General features: G+C 51.4%; 1 protein-coding gene across 7 annotated transcripts in view; it reads right to left on the bottom strand.

Annotated features, from left to right (window-relative positions):
- Positions 1–23,735, bottom strand: part of PCM1 (pericentriolar material 1) — a 382,937-nt gene that overhangs the window by 129,685 nt on the left and 229,517 nt on the right. For all 7 annotated transcript variants that reach the window (XM_075347110.1, XM_075347104.1, XM_075347105.1 and 4 more), the window contains 2 exons: positions 13,520–13,651; positions 3,164–3,348 (listed from right to left, as the gene is read on the bottom strand). In XM_075347110.1, the coding sequence (XP_075203225.1) occupies positions 3,164–3,348; positions 13,520–13,651 (317 nt within the window). The remainder of the gene's footprint in view (positions 1–3,163; positions 3,349–13,519; positions 13,652–23,735) is intronic.

The following is a 23,735-nucleotide window of genomic DNA, read 5'->3' as shown; positions in this document are numbered from 1 at the left end:
CTCTGAGTCCCTTTGGACGAGGAGAATTGTGTCTTGCCCGAACCTCGAAAGGACTGAAACCTCTGCTGCCATTTTTTCTGCTGAGGTTTGCTTGATCTGGGCTGGGGTAAGGAAGAGTCTTTACCCTTGGACTGTTTAATGATGTCAGCCAATGGCTCGCCAAACAGTCTATCTCTAGATAAAGGCAAGCTGGTTAAACATCTTTTGGAACCAGCATCTGCTTTCCAGTCCTTTAACCACAAGGCTCTGCGCAAAACTACCGAATTGGCGGACGCCATTGAGGTGCGGCTGGTAGATTCTAGGACCGCATTGATAGCGTAAGACGCAAACGCAGACATCTGCGAGGTAAGGGACGCCACTTGCGGCACCGCTGGATGTATGATAGCATCCACTTTTGCTAAACCAGCTGAAATAGCTTGGAGTGCCCATACGGCTGCGAATGCTGGAGCAAACGACGCGCCGATAGCTTCATAGACAGATTTTAACCAAAGGTCCATCTGTCTGTCATTGGCATCCTTAAGTGAAGCGCCATCCTCCACTGCAACTATGGATCTAGCTGCAAGTTTGGAAATCGGGGGGTCTACTTTTGGACACTGGGTCCAGCGCTTGACCACATCAGGGGGGAAAGGAAAACGTGTATCCTTAGAACGTTTAGAGAAACGCCTTTCTGGATGAGCGTCGTGTTTCTGGATTGACTCTCTGAAGTCAGAGTGATCCAAGAAAGCACTCAATTTACGCTTGGGATAGAGGAAACGAAACTTCTCCTGCTCTGCAGCTGCCTCCTCTGCAGAAGGAGCTGGGGGAGAAATATCCAACAGTCTATTGATGGCTGAGATAAGCTCGTTTACCATGGCGTCCCCATCCGGGGTATCCAGATTGAGAGGGGTTCCAGGATAAGACTCCTGATCACTCTCTTCAGACGCATCACAGGGCGACTGATTGCGCTGAGACCCTGAGCAGTGTGATGACGTTGAGGGTCTTTCCCAGCGAGCTCGCTTAGGGTGGCTGGGGCTATCATCTGAGTCATAATACTCAGCCTGGGAAGCCGGGGACCCCCTTGCAGTCTGGATTAATTCCAACTGAGGGGGATTAGAAGACAGAGACCTCGCCGTGTCCATAGACTGAGCCCCAGTCATGGATTGCAAAGTTTCAAGGATTTTTGCCATAGTCACAGACATTCCCTCAGCAAAAACTGCAAAGTCTGTCCCTGACACCGGGGCAGGACTTACAAGCGTCTCAGCCTGGGTCACTACCCCTCCGGACTCCGGCTGGCGAAGCAGCACCGGATCTGAGCATTGCACACAATGGGGGTCTTTGGAACCTGCTGGTAGAGCAGTCCCACATGCAGCACACGCAGTGCCTTGGCAGCCTTGCGTTTTGTGGATGACATGTTGCTGCCTCCTCAGAGCGATCTGGGGTATCCAGCCAGGAAGCGACCTCACAGTGCAAGAAATAAATAAATATATAAATATATATATATATCTGGTGACACAGTACACCAATGCACACTGAGGCACTAGAGGGGCCCTGCCGGCGTCCTGGGAGAGGAGGGGGGGCGGGCCCTGGGCGTTCCTGGCTAAGAGCGGGAAGCCTGCTTCCCTCTGTGCCTAGTGAGAGGGCTGGAGCATGTAAATCAGGCTCCAGCCCTCGTCGCTGCTGCGAAACAGCGTCTCTCCCCTACCCTGATTGACAGGGTGGGGGCGGGAACGAAGCGGAGCTAGGCCGCAAAAGCCGGGGACTGGATTTATAAACGCCGCCGCCGTAAAAGCGCGGTCGGCGTGTCCCCGGCGCACTACAAGTCACAGCAGCGCCGCCGGTCCAGTGGGGGTCGGCGCTGCGTTCCCACAACACAAAAGTCCCCCAGTAAACTGCAGGAACACCAACTCAATCGTTACGGTCCCCGGCGCACTACAACACCCAGCCAGCCCGGAGTGTGTCTGTGCCTGCCGGGGACACAGAGTACCTGTATGATGCAGGGCCATGTCCCTGATTGTACTCCTGCTCCATATCCATCAGGTTCAACTGGGTCTGTGGATGGAGCCCGGCGTCAGAGCTTAGAGGCCGGCAGGATCCCACTTCCACAGAGCCCTACAAGGGGATGTGGAAGGAAAACAGCATGTGGGGCTCCAGCCCCTGTACCAGCAATAGGTACCTCAACCTTACAACACCATCCACGGGTGAGAAGGGAGCATGCTGGGGGCCCTATATGGGCCCTCTTTTCTTCCATCCGAAATAGTCAGCAGCTACTGCTGACTAAAATCTGTGGAGCTATGCGTGGATGTCTGACCTCCTTCGCACAAAGCTTGAAAACTGGAGAACCCGTGATACCACGGGGGGGTATAGCCAGAAGGGGAGGGGCCTTGCACTTTTTAGTGTAGTGCTTTGTGTGGCCTCCGGAGGGCAGTAGCTATACCCAATCGTCTGGGTCTCCCAATAGAGCGCTGAAGAAATCAGAACTTGTGCAGAACATAAGATTTAGGACTCAGACGAGCGTATTATGTGATTGTTTGTCACAGAGTGCACATGCACCCATTACAGCCAATGTTCCAGTGCACAAAATCCATTTTCCACACAGCCCAATGGAGTTCTCCAAGAAAAAAAAAAAAAGTTGCAGCATGCACTACTTTGGTCCAATTTGTGGACTGGACAAGTGCATATAAATATATCAGGAAACTCCTGCATTCAGCCAGACCTCTACTATAGCCGTGTGATTGTAGCCTTAAAAGAGGATCTGTCAGCAGGTTTTACTATGGAATAAGGGAGAAGTGTAATATAGGGGAAGAGAGCCTGATTTCATGTGTCCCTGCTTGTTGCAGTTTTGGTAGAATCCCTATTTTCTCTGCTATACATGCAGCACTGCACAGAATGCTGAGCCATATACAAACCCGCCCACATCCGATTGGCAGGCTCATCTGTACATTGTAGACGGTTAGCAAGCTGCTAATCAGTGGTGGGGTTGCACAGATAGGCTGGACCCCTCCCCCCGTCCAGCAGTGATAATCTCCTCCTGTTGTAACATGGCTTTAAAACTACAGCACACAGCTGAATAAATGACATATTCCTGGAATCAGGCTCTCTGCCTTAACATGATGCAGCTGTCACATTAAATAGGAAAACCTGCAAACAATTTTCCTTGAAACGGAGAATTGCGTCAATTACTCACTTTTCAGTTCTGCTGTGGTGCTGAAGACTGTGTGTCTCAGAGTCATCACTTCTTAAAGAGCCAGCAGAAGCAGTGTCTGAGATTCCTTGCCTTCTCTGATGCTCAGCCATCAGTGACTCAAGCCGTTTCCTTCTTTGCCGCAAATCTTCCCTTAATATTTGATGCCTGCGAATCTCTGACCATACCTGAATACGAATAGATGCATTTTAATTGGACAGAACGTGCAACTTGCCTAATTACTTTCCTAAGAAAAAGTAAATAAAGTTAATGAAGTTGTATTTCTGAAAGAAATAGCAAAAAAGAGAATTTTGTTTACTTACCGTAAATTCTTTTTCTTATAGTTCCGTATTGGGAGACCTAGACCATGGGTGTTTAGCTTCTGCCTCCGGAGGACACACAAAGTACTACACTAAAAAGTGTAGCTCCTCCCTCTGAGCTTATACACCCCCTGGTGAGCAGACCCAGCCAGTTTAGTGCAAAAGCTGAAGGAGAATAGCCACCCACAAGTAGAACAGAGCAAGAGCCGGAACAACCGGAGACTCTGTCCACGACAACAGCCGGTGAAAACACGCGGAACAAGAAAAAATTGCCAACAGGCAACAGGGAGGGAGCTGGGTCTCCCAATACGGAACTATAAGAAAAAGAATTTACGGTAAGTAAACAAAATTCTCTTTTTCTTTATCGTTCCTTTGGGAGACCCAGACCATGGGACGTTCCAAATCAGTCCCTGGGTGGGAAATAAACAGAATAAACTAAGAAGTAGGCAGAACCTAACTTCACAAATGGGCGACAGCCGCCTGAAGGATGCGTCTGCCCAAGCTCGCATCTGCCGAAGCCTGAGCATGCACTTGGTAGTGCTTCGAAAAGGTATGCAGGCTAGTCCAAGTGGCAGCCTGACAGACTTGTTGAGCCGTAGCCTGGTGCCTAAAAGCCCAAGAGGCACCGACAGCTCTGGTCGAATGTGTCTTGATCCCCGGCGGGGGAGGCACCTGAGTACTCTGGTAGGCGTCCGAAATTGTCGATCTAATCCAACGGGCTAAGGTCGGCTTAGAAGCAGAGAGGCCCTTGCGCCGACCTGTGGTTAGCACAAAAAGAGAAGTGCACCACCTAAGTGCAGCGGTGCGAGACACATAGATCCGGAAAGCACGCACCAGATCCAGAGTATGCAGCGCTTTTTCAAAGCGATGAACAGGAGCCGGACAAAAGGAAGGTAGGGTAATGTCCTAGTTAAGGTGGAAAGGAGAGACCACCCTAGGAAGAAAGTCCGGAGTCGGACGGAGAACCACCTTGTCTTGATGAAAAACCAAAAAAGGTGACTCCGAAGAGAGCGCAGCCAAATCAGAGACTCTACTGAGGGAAGTAATGGCCACCAGAAAGGCCACTTTCTGCGAAAGACGATACCATGAAACTTCCCTAAGAGGCTCAAAGGGGGGTTTCTGCAAAACCGTGAGAACCAAATTAAGGTCCCAGGGATCCAAGGGCCGCCGGTAAGGCGGAATGATGTGAGACGCGCCCTGAATGAAGGTGCGGACCTGAGCCAGCCGAGCGAGACACCGCTGGAACAGAACTGACAGAGCTGAGACTTGTCCCTTGAGAGAGTTGAGGGACAGTCCTAGCTGCAGACCGGACTGTAGAAAAGACAGAAGGGTCGGCAAGGAGAAAGGCCAAGGAGGATGGTCGGTAGAGCGACACCAGGATAGGAAAATTCTCCAAGTCCTGTGATAGATCTTAGCAGAGGAAGACTTGCGGGCCCGAGTCATAGTGGAGATGACTTCAGGAGGAATACCAGAAGCCGTCAAAATCCAGGACTCAAGAGCCACGCCGTCAATTTGAGAGCCGCAGAATTCAGGCGGAAAAACGGACCTTGCGAGAGAAGGTCTGGACGGTCCGGGAGATGCCAGGGCATCTCTACGGACAGACGGAGCAGGTCTGGATACCAAGCTCGCCTGGGCCAGTCCGGTGCAATGAGGATGACTCGACGGCCCTCCATTCTGATCTTGCGCAGGACTCTGGGCAAGAGAGCTAGAGGGGGAAGCACGTAGGACAGACGAAACTGGGACCAGTCTTGAACCAGAGCGTCTGCGGCGAATGCCTGAGGATTGTGGGAGCGAGCCACGTAAACAGGAACTTTGTTGTTGTGACGGGATGCCATTAGGTCCACGTCCGGAGTGCCCCATTTGCGGCAGATTGACTGAAACACTGCCGGGTGCAGGGACCACTCGCCACAGTCCACGGTTTGACGGCTGAGATAATCTGCCTCCCAGTTTTCCACGCCTGGGATGTGGACTGCGGATATGGTGGACTTGGAGTCCTCCACCCATTGAAGGATGCGTTGTACCTCCAACATTGCCAGGCGGCTGCGTGTCCCGCCTTGGTGATTGATGTAGGCAACCGCTGTCGCGTTGTCTGACTGGACTCGAAAGTGCTTGCCCGCCAACAGGTGGTGAAAAGCTAGAAGAGCTAGAAGCACGGCTCTGGTTTCCAGCACATTGATCGAAAGGGCTGACTCGGACGGAATCCAAGTGCCCTGCACTCTGTGGTGGAGACATACCGCTCCCCAGCCGGATAGACTGGCATCCGTGGTGAGGATCACCCAGGACGGGGCCAGGAAGGAGCGCCCCTGGGACAGAGAGAGGGGCCGAAGCCACCACTGAGGGGAGCTCCTGGTCTGTGGCGACAGAGCAACTAGCTTGTGTAAGGAGGAAGGCCGCTTGTCCCAACAGCGGAGAATGTCCAGCTGCAGGGGGCGCAGATGGAACTGGGCAAAGGGGACAGCTTCCATTGACGCCACCATTTGACCCAACACCTGCATCAGACGCCTGAGGGTATAACGGCAGGGCCTCAGCAGAGAGCGCACTGCCAGTTGGAGGGACTGCTGTTTGACTAAGGGCAACTTCACAAGTGCCGGCAAAGTCTCGAACTGCATCCCTAGGTATGTGAGACTCTGGGTCGGAGTCAGGGTGGATTTGGGAAGATTGACCAGCCACCCGAATTGGGCTAGAGTGGCGAGAGTGAGCGAGACACTCCGCTGACAGTCTGCGCTGGATGAAGCCTTGACTAGAAGGTCGTCCAGGTAAGGGAGCACTGCCAACCCCTGTAGGTGCAGAACCGCAATCACTGCAGCCATGACCTTGGTGAATACCCGAGGGGCTGTGGCCAACCCGAAGGGGAGAGCCACAAATTGGAAATGATCTTCTCCGATTGCAAAACGTAACCAACGCTGGTGTGAGACTGCAATTGGCACATGCAGATAGGCATCTCTGATGTCGATGGACGCCAGGAAATCCCCTTGGGTCATTGAGGCAATGACTGATCGCAGAGACTCCATGCGAAAGTGCCGCACCTGAACATGCTTGTTGAGAAGCTTGAGATCCAGGATGGGCCGGAAAGTACCGTCCTTTTAGGGGACTAGGAAGAGATTTGAGTAGAAACCTCTGAACCATTCCCGGGCGGGCACCGGTACAATTACTCCGTTGGCCTGCAAGGATGCCACGGCCTGTGAGAAGGCGGCGGCCTTTGAGCAGGGGGGGTTTGAGAGGAAAAAATCTGTTTGGCGGATTGGAAGAAAATTCTATCCTGTAGCCGTGGGAGATGATCTCTCACCCACTGATCGGAGACGTGTTGAAAGCAAGCGTTGCCAAAGTGGGAGAGCCTGCCACCGACCAAGGACGTTGCTGGAGCGGACAGATAGTCACGAGGAGGCTGCCTTAGTGGCAGCACCTCCTGCCGTCTTCTGTAGACGCGCATTTGAGCGCCAGTTGGATTTCTGGTCCTTGGCTGAGTTAGTGGACGAGGCCGAAGGCTTAGAGGACGACCAGTTGGAGGAACGAAAGGAGCGAAACCTCGACTGATTCCTACCCTGGGCAGGTTTCCTGGCTTTGGTTTGTGGCATGGAAGTACTCTTCCCGCCAGTAGCTTCCTTAATAATTTCATCCAGCTGTTCTCCGAACAGCCGGGACCCAGCAAAAGGGAGCCCAGCAAGGTACTTCTTAGAAGAAGCATCTGCCTTCCACTCTCGAAGCCACAAGATCCTGCGGATAGCGAGGGAATTAGCCGAAGCCACCGCAGTGCGGTGAGAAGCCTCCAGCATGGCAGACATGGCATAGGATGAAAAAGCTGAAGCTTGGGAAGTCAAGACAACCATTTCAGGCATAGATTCCCTGGAGAGGGAATGCATCTCCTCTAGAGAAGCAGATATGGCTTTGAGAGCCCACACTGCTGAAAAAGTCGGGGAAAACGAGGCCCCTGCCACTTCATATACGGATTTGGCCAGAAGGTCAATCTGGCGGTCAGTGGAATCCTTAAGGGAGGTGCCATCAGCCACTGATACAACGGTCCGGGCTGAGAGCCTAGACACCGGGGGGTCTACCTTTGGGGACTGAGCCCACTCCTTGACCACCTCAGGTGGAAAGGGAAAACGGTCATCAGAACCACGCTTCGGGAAGCGTTTGTCAGGACAGGCCCTGGGCTTGGACACAGCGGCCTGAAAACTGGAGTGGTTTAAGAACACACTCTTTGCCCTCTTAGGCGAGGTAAACTGGTGCTTTTCTGCCAGAGAGGGTTGCTCCTCTGATACTGGAGGGTTGAGATCCAGAACAGAAGTAATGGAAGCAATCAAGTCACTAAGATCTGAGTCACTTTCGGACAGATCAATGGGGTACATGGAGTTAGCCTCCGAGCCCCCTGTAAAGGCATCCTCCTCATCCTGCGAGTCAGCTCTTGAATCAGAGCAGCGGGAGGAGGAGGGAGAGGGAACCCTACGTCTCTTCTTAGGAGGACGGGGTCTGGGACCCGATGATGAATCCTCTGTGAGCTCCGGTCCTGAGAGAGCCCTAGCAGCAGAGGCTCCCTGTGAGGGGGGCTGATGCATATTCAGCAAAGTCCTGGACAGAACTCCCATGGACTCAGCAAAAGACTGGGAGATAGACCTAGAAAAGGATTCTACCCAAGCCGGGGGCTCAGCCACAGGAGCAGGAGCAGCCTGAGAGACCACTGGGGGAGAGACTCCAGGCTGTGGCACCGCCAAGGTAGAGCAGGCATCACAATGTGGATAGGTGCTCGGTTCAGGCAGCAGGAGCTTACATGCAGCGCATACAGTATAAAGCTTTGGAGCCTTGCTCCTCGTGTGAGACATGCTGCTGGAGTGGGGGGCTCTGCCAGAGAATGAACCCCAGAGAGTATATACAGAGGTCCACAACCAGAGCCGGTTGTGGCTTACCAGACCGCTGTGCTGTGCAGAGCGGTGTTGTGTGCCCACCACATCCCGAAGCCCGGACCCCCAAACACAGCACCACCTCAGCAGGGATGCAGAACGCAGACCAACGCTGAGACAACTCTGAGAAAATGGCCGCCGGAGCGAAGAGAGGGGGCGGGACTTGCATGAAGAGCGGGATCTGGAGAGCCAGAGACCTACAGGGGAGGAGACACGCACAGCAGTGGGGAGTGTCCCTCCCCTGTGCAGAACAGCCGCTGGGAGGAGCCGCGCTGTCCCTCTGCATGAGTGACATGCGAGGGCAGTGAAACGAAACTAGGCCTCCGGCGAAGCCGGGGCCTAAATTTGAGCGGCGAGGCCGACGCGCAGGCACCATCGGCGCGGTTCTCGGGCGACAGCTAGAGAACCTGCCGGAAATGTCAGAAAATACAATAAGCACACTCCCCCAACAATAAAGCACAGGGACCCCCAAATATAAACGTCTCAGGTACTTAGCTGCTGAGACGCAGGGCCATGTCCCTGGGGATGAGTGCTCCGGTCCAGCAGGGTCCTGAAGGGCTGCGGATGGAGACCGTGCTGGCTCCCACTTCAAGCCAGAGCCCAGGAGGGATGGTGAAGGAGCACGGCATGTAAGGCTCCAACCTAGGAAATCAACCTTACAACACCGCCGACACAGTGGGGTGAGAAGGGACATGCCGGGGGTCCAGACGTGGACCCACAGTTCTTCAAACTCATTCCAAAAGGGAAAAATCATATGAGAATGCATGTGTGGATGTATGCCTCCTGAACACAAAGCGATAAACTGGCTGGGTCTGCTCACCAGGGGGTGTATAAGCTCAGAGGGAGGAGCTACACTTTTAGGTGTAGTACTTTGTGTGTCCTCCAGAGGCAGAAGCTAAACACCCATGGTCTGGGTCTCCCAAAGGAACGATAAAGAAAGCAGCATTTTTGGGAAAATGCTTAGTGACAAATCCAATATTCAACTTAAAAGGAACCCCAAAACTGTCACCCACTTAATATTTGCTGTCTACCAAGCCCCTTTTTGTTGCTCAGTGATTCTAGAGTAACCATAAATTGCACTCACAATATAAACATTACCAGGTGACTATTGCAGGCGATGTTCAGCCTCCCGGGCAATGCGCAATGAAATAGGAACGTGTAAGGCTATGTGCGCACGTTGCGTAAATACATGCAGTTATGCTGCGCTTAGTAGCGCAGCGTAACTGCATGCGTCCTGCGTCCCCTGCACAGTCTATGGAGATTGTGCAGGGGCCGTGCGCACGTGGCGTTTTAGAGCGCAGCGCTTCGGTTACTGCCGAAGCGCTGCGTTCTAAGAAGTGTCATGTCACTTCTTCCGTGCGCTTTGCCGGCAGCTCCTGCTCTGTCTATGGCAGGAGCTGCAGGCAGAGCGCATGGAATCGGCTTTTTTTTTTTTTTCACTACGGACATTTCTGCAGCGATTTAAAGCGCACATGTGCTCTTCAGATCGCTGCAGAAATTTCTGCAGTGACTGTACGCAACGTGCGCACATAGCCTAAATCCACCGTGCCGTTTTACATTTTATGAGATTGCAATGTGTCAAGAAAGAAACACTTTGTTAGGCTAATGTGCCCACACTGCGGAAAATTTGTCGCGATTTTTTCGCGGAAATTAGGCGGATTTTTGGTGGGGGCATGTCTGACTGTTATTAGCGGTCCAGGCAGTGAATACGATGCCTAGGAGCAGCATACAGCCATGCCGAAGCCTTGCCAAGAGCACCGCGCACTCTCCATTCCCCTATCCCTCCTACCACCATTTTTAATCTCCGGAATCTGCTCCCCATAGACTTATATGGGGGCGGATTCTGGAGCGGATCGGGATTTATTTTTTCTTTGAAGGCTGCTTTCACACTTCCGTTGTTTTGCATCAGTCACAATCCGTCGCCTTGAGGAATTACGGTATCCTGCAAAATATTTTGCAGGAATCAGTTTTTTCCCCATAGACTTCTATTAGCGACAGTTTGTGACTGATGGCCCTGCGTTGCATCCGCTGCGTGACGTATCTGTCGTTTACTGACCCTCAGGCGGGAGCAACGCTGAATGTAACGTTGTGTGCGGAGGAACGTTTTTTTTACTGTGAGCATGCGCAGAGTAAAAAAACATGATCTACTGTAAATTCAGTTCCAGTGGCTGGAACGATCAGCCAGCAGCCACCTTTTCTGAACGATCAGTGGATCAGCCAGCTGTGGACAATCAGCTGATTATTCACAAAAGTCGCCCGCTGGTAAAACAGTAAAGAAAAAAAAAACAAAACAACGGATCGTTTTTTGCAGCATCAGTCACATCAGTTGTGCCACTCTGCAACGCATCCGTTGCATCAGTCACACAACTGATTGTGATGGATGTAAGAACAACGCAAGTGTCAAAGTAGCCTAAAAGAGACCAGGCGCGTTTGTTTTTGCGAGTCCACCCAGCTCTAATAACGGACATTCGTGGGGGCTTGATTTTTGTGAGTGGAGGTAATTCTTTTATTGGTAGAATTTTGAGGCGCATAACAATCTTTCATCACCTTTAAAAGGGAAGGTGTCACATTTTTTAATTTTTGTATTAATAATAGTTATTATGCAATCAATTATTGTCAATACAAAATTAAATTGTTTATTTAGTTTTTATTTAATTCTATTTTTACTGAAACACTGGGGGCTGCCATCTTGGAGTAACGACAGTTACTCACCTCCAATATGGCAGCTCTCTGTGCATTGGGTCTGATAGAAAATAGGGTCGTACAGTGACTAACACTAAGAGCTCCCTGCTGTGAACTGGACACTCCTCCTGGGATGTCCAGATCACAACTCTGGGAGGAGACTGCCGCCATCTTTGGGGAGCCCACAGAGTATGCTGTATGCTGCACTTTCCCAGTCACCTGCTCGGGATGTGTGAGTACCGGTGCCGGCCAGGGGCTAACTGATCATGATACCCCCCTCCTGCGCAGCTCGGCTCCCCCCTGCCACTCTGCTCCCTTTAACACCCACCCCTCCCTCATGTGTACTTACCTCGGGCCTCCACTTCTGACAGCTCCTCACTTCTCTGTGATCGCTGACTGGAGGAACAGACACCAGGCTGACAAGTCAGTCTGCTGGGATAACAGGTCAGAGGTGAGTGCATGCGGCTGGAAGCTCGCAGCGTGACATCTGTAGTGCAGTGCAAGGCTCCGGGCTCAGGCTGTAGATCACCCCTCCTTGCCGTGTGTTAGCTCAGACCTCTGATCCGGGCCAGCAGCTACTCTTACCAGCCTGGTGTCTCGGCAGTTCCTCCACTCAGTGCTCAGAGCACAGTATATGGGGGAAGAGGATATGGGGCATGGTATACAGTATAAGGGCACAGGAATATGGGGCAGAGTATATAGGCATAGAATACAGTGGAGCACAGTATATGGGGGCTCAGGAATATGGATGCAGAGTATATGGGGCATAGTATACAGTGGAGCACTATGACAGCAGTCCTTGGTCACATTTCAGACATATCAGGATCACTTTGCAGACGCCAACAAAATGGCTCTGCAAAGTGATCCTAAACGTCATCTTTCCTTTTCCTTTTATAAACACACATAAAGAAGGGGGAGGTGACATCACACAGGAGAGCAGATGCTGCCCACTTTTACTGCAGCTGTAATGTGAGCTAGTTCTACAGTAGGAATTAAGCAGCTGCTCCTAGTGTTTTAGAGTGGGAAAAAAAAAAAAAAAAAAATCAAACTTATAAATTTTTTTAATATTTTGTTCAATTAAAAACAAATTATATTTAAACAAAACATTAGTACTTTAAATTTTTTCATTTAATTTTTTTTTTTTTTTTTTTACAACACCTTCCCTTTAAGACTAGTTCACATTTATCCTGTGGTCTACATTGAGCACTTACCACCTTAGAGGTTCAGTCTAAATCCAAAAAATCCATGATTCACACAAAACCCCTAATAATGAGGCAGATTGAGTCCCTTCTGGTTTGTATTTCAGCAGTGTCTGTCTTTTTAAGCAAACACACAACTGTGATCCAATCATGCTTTCATGTGCCAAGAAGATACCTAAAAAGATTGGCCTCTGTTTATCGGGTGTCCCAAGTACTCCATCTGCCTCACTGTAGTGAATGGCTCGCTGATGTTTCATCTGAAATCTCTTTATTGGGTGGGGGTTTAAATGGAAACAAATCGGGTAAAACCTCAGCTTACATGTGAACCAAGCCTTAGACTAAATTTTGGAAGACAAATATAAGAACTGCAGCGCTCAGACTGTTTTACCCTTTGGGTGAGTAAAATTGCATTGATAACAGATTTACATAGGGTTTTTTTTATATGTTTTGCTACTTTTGCACATCAACAACGATTGTCTACAAAAAAAAAATTGTTTTTTGTTGTCATTCTTAGAGCTATAACTTTATTTTTCCCACCAACAGAGCTGTACGAGGGCCATATTAAAATGTTAAATTAGCTTCTTAAAAAGTAATGGAAAAGCTGATTTAGAAGTGCGACCTGATATAGTGAAGAAGCTTTTTAACACAATTCAAGAAGAAGAAAAAAAAATCAAATTACAGCGATTTACTAAGTAACAACCAATAAAAAAATCCAATGAAAGCCCATTTATTCCATCTGCATTTCCAACTTGTTAAACGGGTTAGTGGTTTCTTATTTCTTCCAATATCTGGATGTTTCTGCATCTCTTGGCAGGAAAAACGCAGCAGCAAATACATGTGTTTTTTGGTGCATATTTTTCCCATTCATTAGTATGGGTGAAATCTGGAGCAAAAATAATGATTTGACATGCTGAAGATTTATTTCTGCAACAAATCCCCAAGGAGAAAATACCCAATGTGTGCACTGCACTTCAGGATTCTCATTCTCTTTGCTGGCATAAGGAATCCTCAGGTTTTGTGATAAATTGACAATGGAAAAAAAATGCAACAAAAATGCAATATCTGCACACAGTTCTAGTGTTTTTTGTGTATGTGTGTGTATATACACTGTATACAATACTATGAGGAACACTACTTTGCCTATAAATCACCTTACGCCGTCATGGCACTATCCACAAGGAGAAACGTCCCACCCGTAGACCAAATACATAGTGCTAATAAAACCGTTATCAATCTAAATTTCAGAATTGCTGTGCTCCTTACTTCATTATCTGCAGAAGATGAATCTTCAGGATCTGGCATGCTTGGCAACACCTCAGGATTAATATCAGTAACCTCTGGTGTTGATGCTGCTGTTGGCATTTGCCTTGATGTTCCCGCACTGGAAGTCGACAACTAATTGAAGAAATCACGGAAAAACATGGAGAAAAACATGCTTAGGCTATGTGCACACGTTGCGATTTTTTCAGCGCGGAAAAAAAACGCACCCTCTGGCAGAGGGGAGAATTGTAAACAATGCGTTTTGGGAAAAAACGCATCAAAAACGCATGCATTTTTCGTGCGTTTTTTTCAGGTGCGTTTTTGACCACATGATCCAGTGACAGTGCCACAGTACATCCAGTACACAGTGCCAGCCTTCCTGCAGTGATGTGAGTGTTGTCCACGGGAGAACGCAGCTGCCCATGCCCACGATTTGAGTTCAGGCTGCTGTGGAGCTCTATGCTACCTCTAGAGAACACTTGTCTCCGCAGCATAAATTGACATGCTGAGGCTCGAGAAGCAGCGCCACAGGTCAGTTTATGCTGCGGAGAAGAGAAGAACATTGGGCACGGGATTTCTAAAAATCCTTCCACTGTGCTTCTACTGCACAACGCAGCGTTATGGGCGCAGGGAAAACACTCTGCGCCCATAACGCTGCAAACCCTGATTGTGGGCACACAGCCTAAAATGTGTCAATGGATGTCAAACATATATATAACGTCCCACCCCCCCTGCATATTCTAAGCTGGCGCCCTTTAGTGCCTTTCATGTGGAACTAAAGGGTGCCTAGCCTTGTAATAAGCCCAAAAAAATAAATAAATTAAAATAAATGACGTGGGGTCCCCTCTATTTTTGATAGCCAGTCAGGGTAAAGCAGACAGCTGTAGCCTGCAAACCACAGCTGACAGCTTCATCTTGTCTGGTGATCAATTTGGAGGGCTCCCCAAGCTTTTTTTTTATTTATAAATAATTAAAAAAAAACAAAAAACGTAGGGTCCCCCCCCAAATTAGATCACCAGCCAAGGTGAAGCTGACAGTTGGGGTCTGGTATTCTCAGGATGGGAAGAGCCATGGTTATTGGACTCTTCCCAGCCTAAAAATAGCAGGCCACAGCCGCCCCAGAAGTGGCGCATCCATTAGATGCGCCAATCCTGGCACTTCGCCCCAACTCATCCCGCGCCCTGGTGCGGTGGCAAACGGGGTAATATATGGAGTTGATACCAGATGTGTAATGTCACCTGGCATCAAGCCCAGCAATTAGTGATGTCATGGCGTCTATTTGATACCAGACATAACTAATTGACAGTAATAGCAAAAAAAAATTTGACAACCAAAAAAAAGAGAATTTTGTTTACTTACCGTAAATTCTTTTTCTTATAGTTCCGTCTTGGGAGACCCAGACCTTGGGTGTTTAGCTTCTGCCTCCGGAGGACACACAAAGTACTACACCTAAAAGTGTAGCTCCTCCCTCTGAGCCTATACACCCCCTGGTGAGCCAGTCACAGCCAGTTTAGTGCAAAAGCTGAAGGAGAATAGCCACCCACAAGTAGAACAGAGCAAGAGCCGGAACAACCGGAGACTCTGTCCACGACAACAGCCGGTGAAAACACGCGGAACAAGGAAATTGCCAACAGGCAACGTGCTGGGTCTCCCAAGACGGAACTATAAGAAAAAGAATTTACGGTAAGTAAACAAAATTCTCTTTTTCTTTATCGTTCCTTTGGGAGACCCAGACCTTGGGACGTTCCAAAGCAGTCCCTGGGGGGGGAATAAACAGAAAAACTAAGAAGTAAGCAGAACCTAACTTCACAAATTGGCGACCGCCGCCTGAAGGATGCGTCTGCCCAAGCTCGCATCTGCCGAAGCATGAGCATGCACTTGGTAGTGCTTCGAGAAAGTATGCAGGCTAGCCCAAGTGGCAGCCTGACAGACTTGTTGAGCCGTAGCCTGGTGACTAAAAGCCCAAGAGGCACCGACAGCGCTGGTCGAGTGTGTTTTGATCCCCGGCGGGGGAGGCGCCTGTGTACTCTGGTAGGCGTCCAAGATGGTCGACCTAATCCAACGGGCTAAGGTCGGCTTAGAAGCAGGGAGGCCCTTGCGCCGACCTGTGGTTAGCACAAAAAGAGAGGTGCACCGCCTAAGTGCAGCGGTGCGAGACACATAGATCCGGAGAGCACGCACCAGATCTAGAGTATGTAGAGCTTTTTCAAAGCGATGAACAGGGGCCGGACAGAAGGAAGGTGAGGTAATGTCCTGGTTAAGGTGGAAGGGAGAGACCACCTTAGGAAGGAAGTCCGGAGTCGGACGGAGAACCACATTGTCTTGATGAAAGACTAAACAAGGTGACTCCGAGGAGAGCGCAGCCAAATCAGAGACTCTCCTGAGAGAAGTTATGGCAACTAGAAAGGCCACTTTCTGTGAAAGACGGTACAAAGAAACCTCCCTAAGAGGCTCAAAGGGGGCCCTTCTGCAAGACCGTGAGAACCAAGTTAATGGTCCCAGGGGTCCAAAGGCCGCCGGTAAGGCGGAATGATGTGAGACGCGCCCTGCATGAAGGTGCGGACCTGAGCCAGCCGAGCGAGACGCCGCTGGAACAGAACTGACAGAGCCGAAACTTGAGAGAGTTCAGGGACAGTCCTAGCTGCAGACCGGACTGTAGAAAAGACAGAAGGGTCGGCAAGGAGAATGGCCATGGGGGATGGCCGGTAGAGCGACACCAGGACAGGAAAATTTTCCAAGGCCTGTGATAGATCTTAGAGGAGGAAGACTTACGGGCCCGAGTCATAGTGGAGATGACTTCAGGGGGAATACCAGAAGCCGTCAAAATCCAGAACTCAAGAGCCACGCCGTCAATTTGAGAGCCGCAGAATTCGGGCGGAAAAACGGAGCTTGCGAGAGTAGGTCTGGACGGTCCGGGAGATGCCACGGCATCTCTACGGACAGTTGGAGCAGGTCCGGATACCAAGCTCGCCTGGGCCAGTCCGGTGCAATGAGGATGACTCGACGACCCTCCATTCTGACCTTGCGCAGAACTCTGGGCAAGAGAGCTAGAGGGGGAAACACGTAGGACAGACGAAACTGGGACCAGTCCTGAACCAGAGCGTCCACGGCGAAGGCCTGAGGATCATGGGAGCGAGCCACGTAAACAGGAACTTTGTTGTTGTGACAGGATGCCATTAGGTCCATGTCCGGAGTGCCCCATTTGCGGTAGATTGACTGAAATACTGCCGGGTGCAAGGACCACTCGCCACCGTCCACGCTTTGACGGCTAAGATAATCTGCCTCCCAGTTGTCCACACCTGGGATGTGGACTGCGGATATGGTGGACCTGGAGTCCTCCGCCCATTGAAGAATGCGTTGTACCTCCATCATTGCCAGGCGGCTGCGTGTCCCGCCTTCATGGTTGATGTAGGCAACCGCTGTCGCGTTGTCTGACTGGACTCGAATATGCCTGCCCGCCAGCAGGTGGTGAAATGCTAGAAGAGCTAGAAACACGGCTCTGGTTTCCAGCACATTGATTGAAAGGGCTGACTCGGACGGAGTCCAAGTGCCCTGTGCTCTGTGTTGGAGACATACCGCTCCCTAGCCGGATAGGCTGGCATCCGTGGTGAGAATCACCCAGGACGGGGCCAAGAAGGAGCGCCCTTGGGACAAGGAGAGGGGCCGAAGCCACCACTGAAGAGAGCTCTTGGTCCGTGGCGACAGAGCCACTGACTTGTGTAAGGAGGAAGGCAGCTTGTCCCAACAGCGGAGAATGTCCAGCTGCAGGGGGCGCAGATGGAACTGGGCAAAGGGAACAGCCTCCATGGACGCCACCATTTGACCCAGCACCTGCATCAGACGCCTGAGTGTATAACGGTGGGGCCTCAGGAGAGAGCGCACTGCCAACCGGAGTGACAGCTGTTTGTCTAAGGGCAACTTCACAAGTGCCGGCAGAGTCTCGAACTGCATTCCTAGGTACGTGAGACTCTGGGTCGGAGTCAGAGTGGATTTGGGAAAATTGACAAGCCACCCGAATTGGGCTAAAGTAGCAAGTGTGAGCGAGACACTCCGCTGACAGTTTCCGCTGGATGGAGCCTTGACTAGAAGGTCGTCCAGGTAAGAGAGCACTGCCTACCCCTGGAGGTGTAGAACTGCAATCACTGCTGCCATGACCTTGGTGAATACCCGAGGTGCCGTGGCTAACCCGAAGGGGAGAGCCACGAATTGGAAATTATCTTCTCCTATTGCAAAGCGTAGCCAACGCTGGTGTGAAACTGCAATTGGCAACATGTAGATAGGCATCTCTGATGTCGATGGACGCCAGGAAATCCCCTTGGGTCATTGAGGCAATGACTGATCGCAGAGACTCCATGCGAACGTGCCGCACCCGAAAATGCTTGTTGAGAAGCTTGAGATCCAGGATGGGCCGAAAGATACCGTCCTTTTTGGGAACTAGGAAGAGGTTGGAGTAAAAATCTCTGAACCGTTCCCGGGCGGGAACTGGTACAATTACTCCGTTGGCCTGCAAGGCTGCCACGGCCTGTGAGAAGGCGGCGGTCTTGGAGCAGGGGGGAGTTGAGAGAAAAAAATCTGTTTGGCGGGCTGGAAGGGAATTCTATCCTGTAGCCGTGAGAGATGATATCTCTCACCCACTGATCGGAGACCTGTTGAAACCAAGCGTCGCCAAAGAGGGAGAGCCTGCCACCGACTAAGGACGTTGCTGGAGCAAGCAGAGAGTCACGAGGAGGCTGCCTTAGTGGCAGGACCTCCTGCGGTCTTCTGTGGACGCGCTCGAGCGCCAGCTGGATTTCTGGTCCTTAGGTGAGTTAGCAGACGAGGCGGAGGGCTTAGAGGACGACCAGTTGGAGGAACGAAAGGAGCGAAACCTCGTCTGAATCCTACCCTGGGCAGGTTTCCTGGTCTTGGTTTGTGGCATGGAAGTACTCTTCCCGCCAGTAGCCTCTTTAATAATTTCATCCAGCTGTTCACCGAACAGCCGGGAACCAGCAAAAGGGAGCCCAGCAAGGTACTTCTTTGAAGAAGCATCTGCCTTCCACTCTCGAAGCCACAAGATCCTGCGGATAACGAGGGAATTAGCCGAAGCCACCGCAGTGCGGTGAGAAGCCTCTAGCAAGGCAGACATGGCATAAAATGAAAAAGCTGAAGCTTGGGAAGTTAAGGCAACCATCTCGGGCATAGATTCCCTGATGAGGGAATGCATCTCCTCTAGAGAAGCAGAGATGGCTTTGAGGGCTCACACTGCTGCAAAAGTTGGGGAAAACGCGGCCCCCGCCGCTTCATACACGGATTTGGCCAGAAGGTCAATCTGACGGTCAGTGGCATCCTTAAGGGAAGTGCCATCAGCCACCGACAACGGTCCGGGCTGAGAGCCTAGACACCGGAGGGTCTACCTTTGGAGAGTGAGCCCACTCCTTGACCACCTCAGGTGGAAAGGGAAAACGGTCATCAGAACCACGCTTTGGGAAGCGTTTGTCAGGACAGGCCCTGGGTTTGGTCACAGCGGTCTGAAAACTGGAGTGGTTAAAGAACACACTCTTTACTCTCTTAGGCGAGGTAAACTGGTGCTTTTCTGCCAGAGAGGGTTGCTCCTCTGATACTGGAGGGTTGAGATCCAGTACAGAATTAATGGAAGCAATCAAGTCACTAAGTTCTGAGTCACCCTCGGAAAGATCAATGGGGCACATGGAGTTAGCCTCCGAGCCCCCTGTAAAGGCATCCTCCTCATCCTGCGAGCCCTCAACCCTTGAATCAGAGCCGCGGGATGAGGGGGGAGAGGAAACCCTGCAGCGCCTCTTAGGAGGATGGGGTCTGTGCCCTGATGATGAATCTTCTGTGGGCTCCAGTGGACGGAGGTCAGAGGATAGGGATCCTAAAGGACCCTTCGCAAGAGCATTAGAGGCACCCTGTGAAGGGGGCTGATGCATATTCATCAAAGTCCTGGACAGAAGTCCCATGGACTCAGCAAATGACTGGGAGATAGACCTAGAGAAGGACTCTACCCAGGCCGGGGGTTCAGCCACAGGTGCAGAAGCAGCTTGAGAGACCACTGGGGGTGAGACTCCAGGCTGTGGCACCTCCAAGTTAGAGCAGACATCACAATGTGGATAGGTGCTCGGTTCAGGCAGCAGGAGCTTACATGCAGCGCATGCAGTATAAAGCTTTGGAGCCTTGCTCCTCGTGTGAGACATGCTGCTGGAGTGGGGAAAACAGCTTCTACAAAGAGAATGAACCCCAGGGAGTATATACAGAGGTCCACAACCAGAGACCGGCTGTGGCTTACCAGACCGCTGGAAGCGGTGTTGTGTGCCCTCCAGATCCCGAAGCCCGGACCACCAATGCACAGCACCTCAGCAGGGATGCAGAGTGCAGGATGTCCCAGCGCAGAATGAACCCTGTCCAAGAAAATGGCCGCCGGAGCGAAGAGAGGGGGCAGGCCGGGGGCGTCCCTGTAGGAAAGCGGGATCTGGAGGGCCAGAGGCCTGCAGGGGGGAGGGAGTCACGCACAAGCAGTGGGGAGTGCCCCTCCCCTGTGCAGGACGGCCGCCGGGAGGAGCCGTGCCTGTCCCTCTGCATGAATGACATGCGAGGGCAGGTAACAGAAACTAGGCCTCCGGTGAAGCCGGGGCCTAAATTTGAGCAGCGAGGCCGACGCGCAGGCACCATCGGCGCGGTTCTCGGGCGAAAAGCCCGAGGACCCGCCGGAAATGTCAAAACAAATACAGCAAACACACTCTCCCCACACAATAAAGGACAGGGACCCCCAACATATGAACATCTCAGGTACTTAGCTGCTGAGACGCAGGGCCAGGTCCCTGGGGATGAGTGCTCCGGTCCAGCAGGGTCCTCAAGGGGCTGTGGACGGAGACCGGTCTCCTGCCAGGCATGGAGACCGCGCTGGCTCCCACTTCAATCCAGAGCCCAGGAGGGATGGTGAAGGAGCACGGCATGTAAGGCTCCAGCCTTGGAAATCAACCTTACAACAACACCGACACAGTGGGGTGAGAAGGGATATGCCGGGAGTCCAGACGTGGACCCGCACTTCTTCAATCTTTTTCCAAACAAAAAAGGAAAAAAAAAAAAAAATCATGAGAATGCATGTGTGGATGTATGTCCTCCTGAACACAAAGCGATAAACTGGCTGTGACTGGCTCAGCCTAGGAAATCAACCTTACAACACCGCCGACACAGTGTGGTGAGAAGGGACATGCCGGGGGTCCAGACGTGGACCCACAGTTCTTCAAACTCATTCAAAAAGGGAAAAATCATATGAGAATGCATGTGTGGATGTATGCCTCCTGAACACAAAGCGATAAACTGGCTGGGTCTGCTCACCAGGGGGTGTATAAGCTCAGAGGGAGGAGCTACACTTTTTAGTGTAGTACTTTGTGTGTCCTCCGGAGGCAGAAGCTAAACACCCAAGGTCTGGGTCTCCCAAAGGAACGATAAAGAAAAAATGTATTTGAAAAAACACTCCCCAAAAACATATCCTCTTTCACCAATTTCTTGAAAAGAAAAAAAATTGGGTCCGCAGGATCCATTTTTGACGTCCCACGTCGCCTCTGGACTTTCTAGAATATGGGGGGCACGCTCAGGGAATGTGTCCCCCATTTTCTAGTAGTGCAGACCCGCCATTTGAGGAGAGTGGGTGCAAAGAATCTGCACCCACTCTCCCCGGGTCACAGCTGCACAGTGCCGAGCAGCAGCAGCCAGCGCAGCTCACACTGAACACAGGAAGCGGTCAGCTGCTCGGCACATGTGACCGGCGCGCACTGGGAAGGAGAAGGGGGCCGCGGGGAATCAGCGCTGTGACAGGTACGGGGGTTACCGGAGGACACCGGGGGGAATAGGGGTGACCTGGCAGGGCCTGGGGAGCAGTTTTCTGTCGCATGTGTTATTGCACAAGCGACAGCAGTAGGGCGGCCGGTGCGCGGCCATTTTGGATTTTCGGGAGGGGGGAAGGGGTGGTCGGGGGTCGGGGCGGGCACTTTGGCGACACCGAGGGCTTTCCTGAACTTTGCCAGGAAGTGAGGTCAACAGGAAACCTCTTGACCTCACTTCCAGGTAAATGCCTGCGTTCTGTATGCCGACAAAGCCCGCGGACCGCAACAAAAATGCAGCGAACTGCGGTGTAGCTGCGTTCTGACCCGCATCATTGATTTCAATGGGGGAGAGAACGCAGCCACAACGCACAAAAGAAGTAACATGCTGCTTTTCTTTCAGCACCGATTTTTGGCATCCAAAACGCTGCGTTTAGAAACGCAGCGTGTGCACTGATTTTTCGGCTTTCTAATACACTTTGCTGGGAAAGCTGAACGCATGCAATTTGCCACTGAAACGCTGCGGTTCTAAACGCAGCGTTTCCGCGGTAAAAAAAACGCAACGTGTGCACACAGCCTTAGAGCATTTATGGATGTAGCGCTTACACCAGATAGATAACTCTAGAAACGTCTTAAAAATAGAAAAAAGGGAATTTTGTTTACTTACCGTAAATTCCTTTTCTTCTAGCTCCTATTGGGAGACCCAGACAATTGGGTGTATAGCTTCTGCCTCTGGAGGCCACACAAAGTATTACACTTTTAAAAAAGTGTAACCCATCCCCTCTGCCTATACACCCTCCCGTGGACCACGGGCTCCTCAGTTTTGGTGCAAAAGCAGGAAGGAGAAAACGTATAAATTGGTCTAGGGTAAATTCAATCCGAAGGATGTTCGGAGAACTGAAGACCATGAACCAAAAGAACAATTCAACATGAACAACATGTGTACACAAAAGAACAACCAGCCCGAAGGGCACAGGGGCGGGTGCTGGGTCTCCCAATAGGAGCTAGAAGAAAAGGAATTTACGGTAAGTAAACAAAATTCCCTTTTTCTTTGTCGCTCCATTGGGAGACCCAGACAATTGGGATGTCCAAGAGCAGTCCCTGGGTGGGTAAAAGAATACCTCGATAAAAAGAGCCGAAAACGGCCAACTCTTACAGGTGGGCAACCGCCGCCTGAAGGACTCGCCTACCTAGACTGGCATCTGCCGAAGCATAGGTATGCACTTGATAGTGTTTAGTGAAAGTGTGCAGACTAGACCACGTAGCTGCCTGACACACCTGCTGAGCCGTCGCCCGGTGCCGCAATGCCCAGGACGCACCCACGGCTCTGGTAGAATGGGCTTTCAGCCCTGAAGGGAGCGGAAGCCCGGAAGAACGATAGGCCTCGAGAATCGGTTCCTTGATCCACCGAGCCAAGGTTGACTTGGAGGCCTGAGAGCCCTTACGCTGGCCAGCGACAAGGACAAAGAGCGCATCTGAACGGCGCAGGGGCCCCGTGCGAGACACGTAGAACCGGAGTGCTCTCACTAGATCTAATGAGTGCAAATCCTTTTCACATTGGTGAATTGGATTAGCGCAAAAGGAAGGCAAGGAGATATCCTGATTGAGATGAACAGGAGATACCACCTTAGGGAGAAATTCCGGGACAGGACGCAGAACCACCTTATCCTGGTGAAAAACCAGGAAGGGGGCTTTGCATGACAGCGCTGCAAGCTCAGACACTCTCCGAAGTGATGTGACTGCCACCAGGAAGGCCAACTTCTGCGAAAGACGTGAGAGAGACATCCCGCAGCGGCTCAAAAGGTGGTTTTTGAAGAGCCGACAGAACCCTGTTAAGATCCCAGGGTTCCAGCGGACGTTTGTAAGGTGGGACCATGTGGCTAACCCCCTGCAGGAACGTGCGGACCTGCGGAAGCCTGGCTAGACGCTTTTGAAAAAACACGGAGAGCGACGATACTTGGCCCTTGAGAGAGCCGAGGGACAAACCCTTGCCCATTCCAGAATGAAGGAATGAAAGAAATGTGGGTAAGGCAAACGGCCATGGAGGAAAACCGTTAACAGCGTACCATGATAGGAAGATTTGCCAAGACCTGTAATAGATCTTGGCGGATGTTGGCTTCCTGGCTTGCCTCATGGTGGCAATGACATCCTGAGATAACCCTGAAGACGCTAGGAGCCAGGACTCAATGGCCACACAGTCAGGTTGAGGGCCACAGAATTCAGATGGAAAAATGGGCCTTGTGACAGCAAGTCTGGCCGCTCTGGAAGTGCCCACGGTTGACCCACCGTGAGATGCCACAGATCCGGATACCACGACCTCCTCGGCCAGTCTGGAGCGACGAGAATGGCGCGACGGCAGTCGGACCTGATCTTGCGTAGTACTCTGGGCAGCATCGCCA

Source organism: Anomaloglossus baeobatrachus, chromosome 1, assembly GCF_048569485.1.
Source record: "Anomaloglossus baeobatrachus isolate aAnoBae1 chromosome 1, aAnoBae1.hap1, whole genome shotgun sequence".
Taxonomy (NCBI): Eukaryota; Metazoa; Chordata; class Amphibia; order Anura; family Aromobatidae; genus Anomaloglossus; species Anomaloglossus baeobatrachus.
The sequence above is the reverse complement of the archived record's forward strand: the minus strand, read 5'-3'. Positions and strand labels throughout refer to the sequence as shown.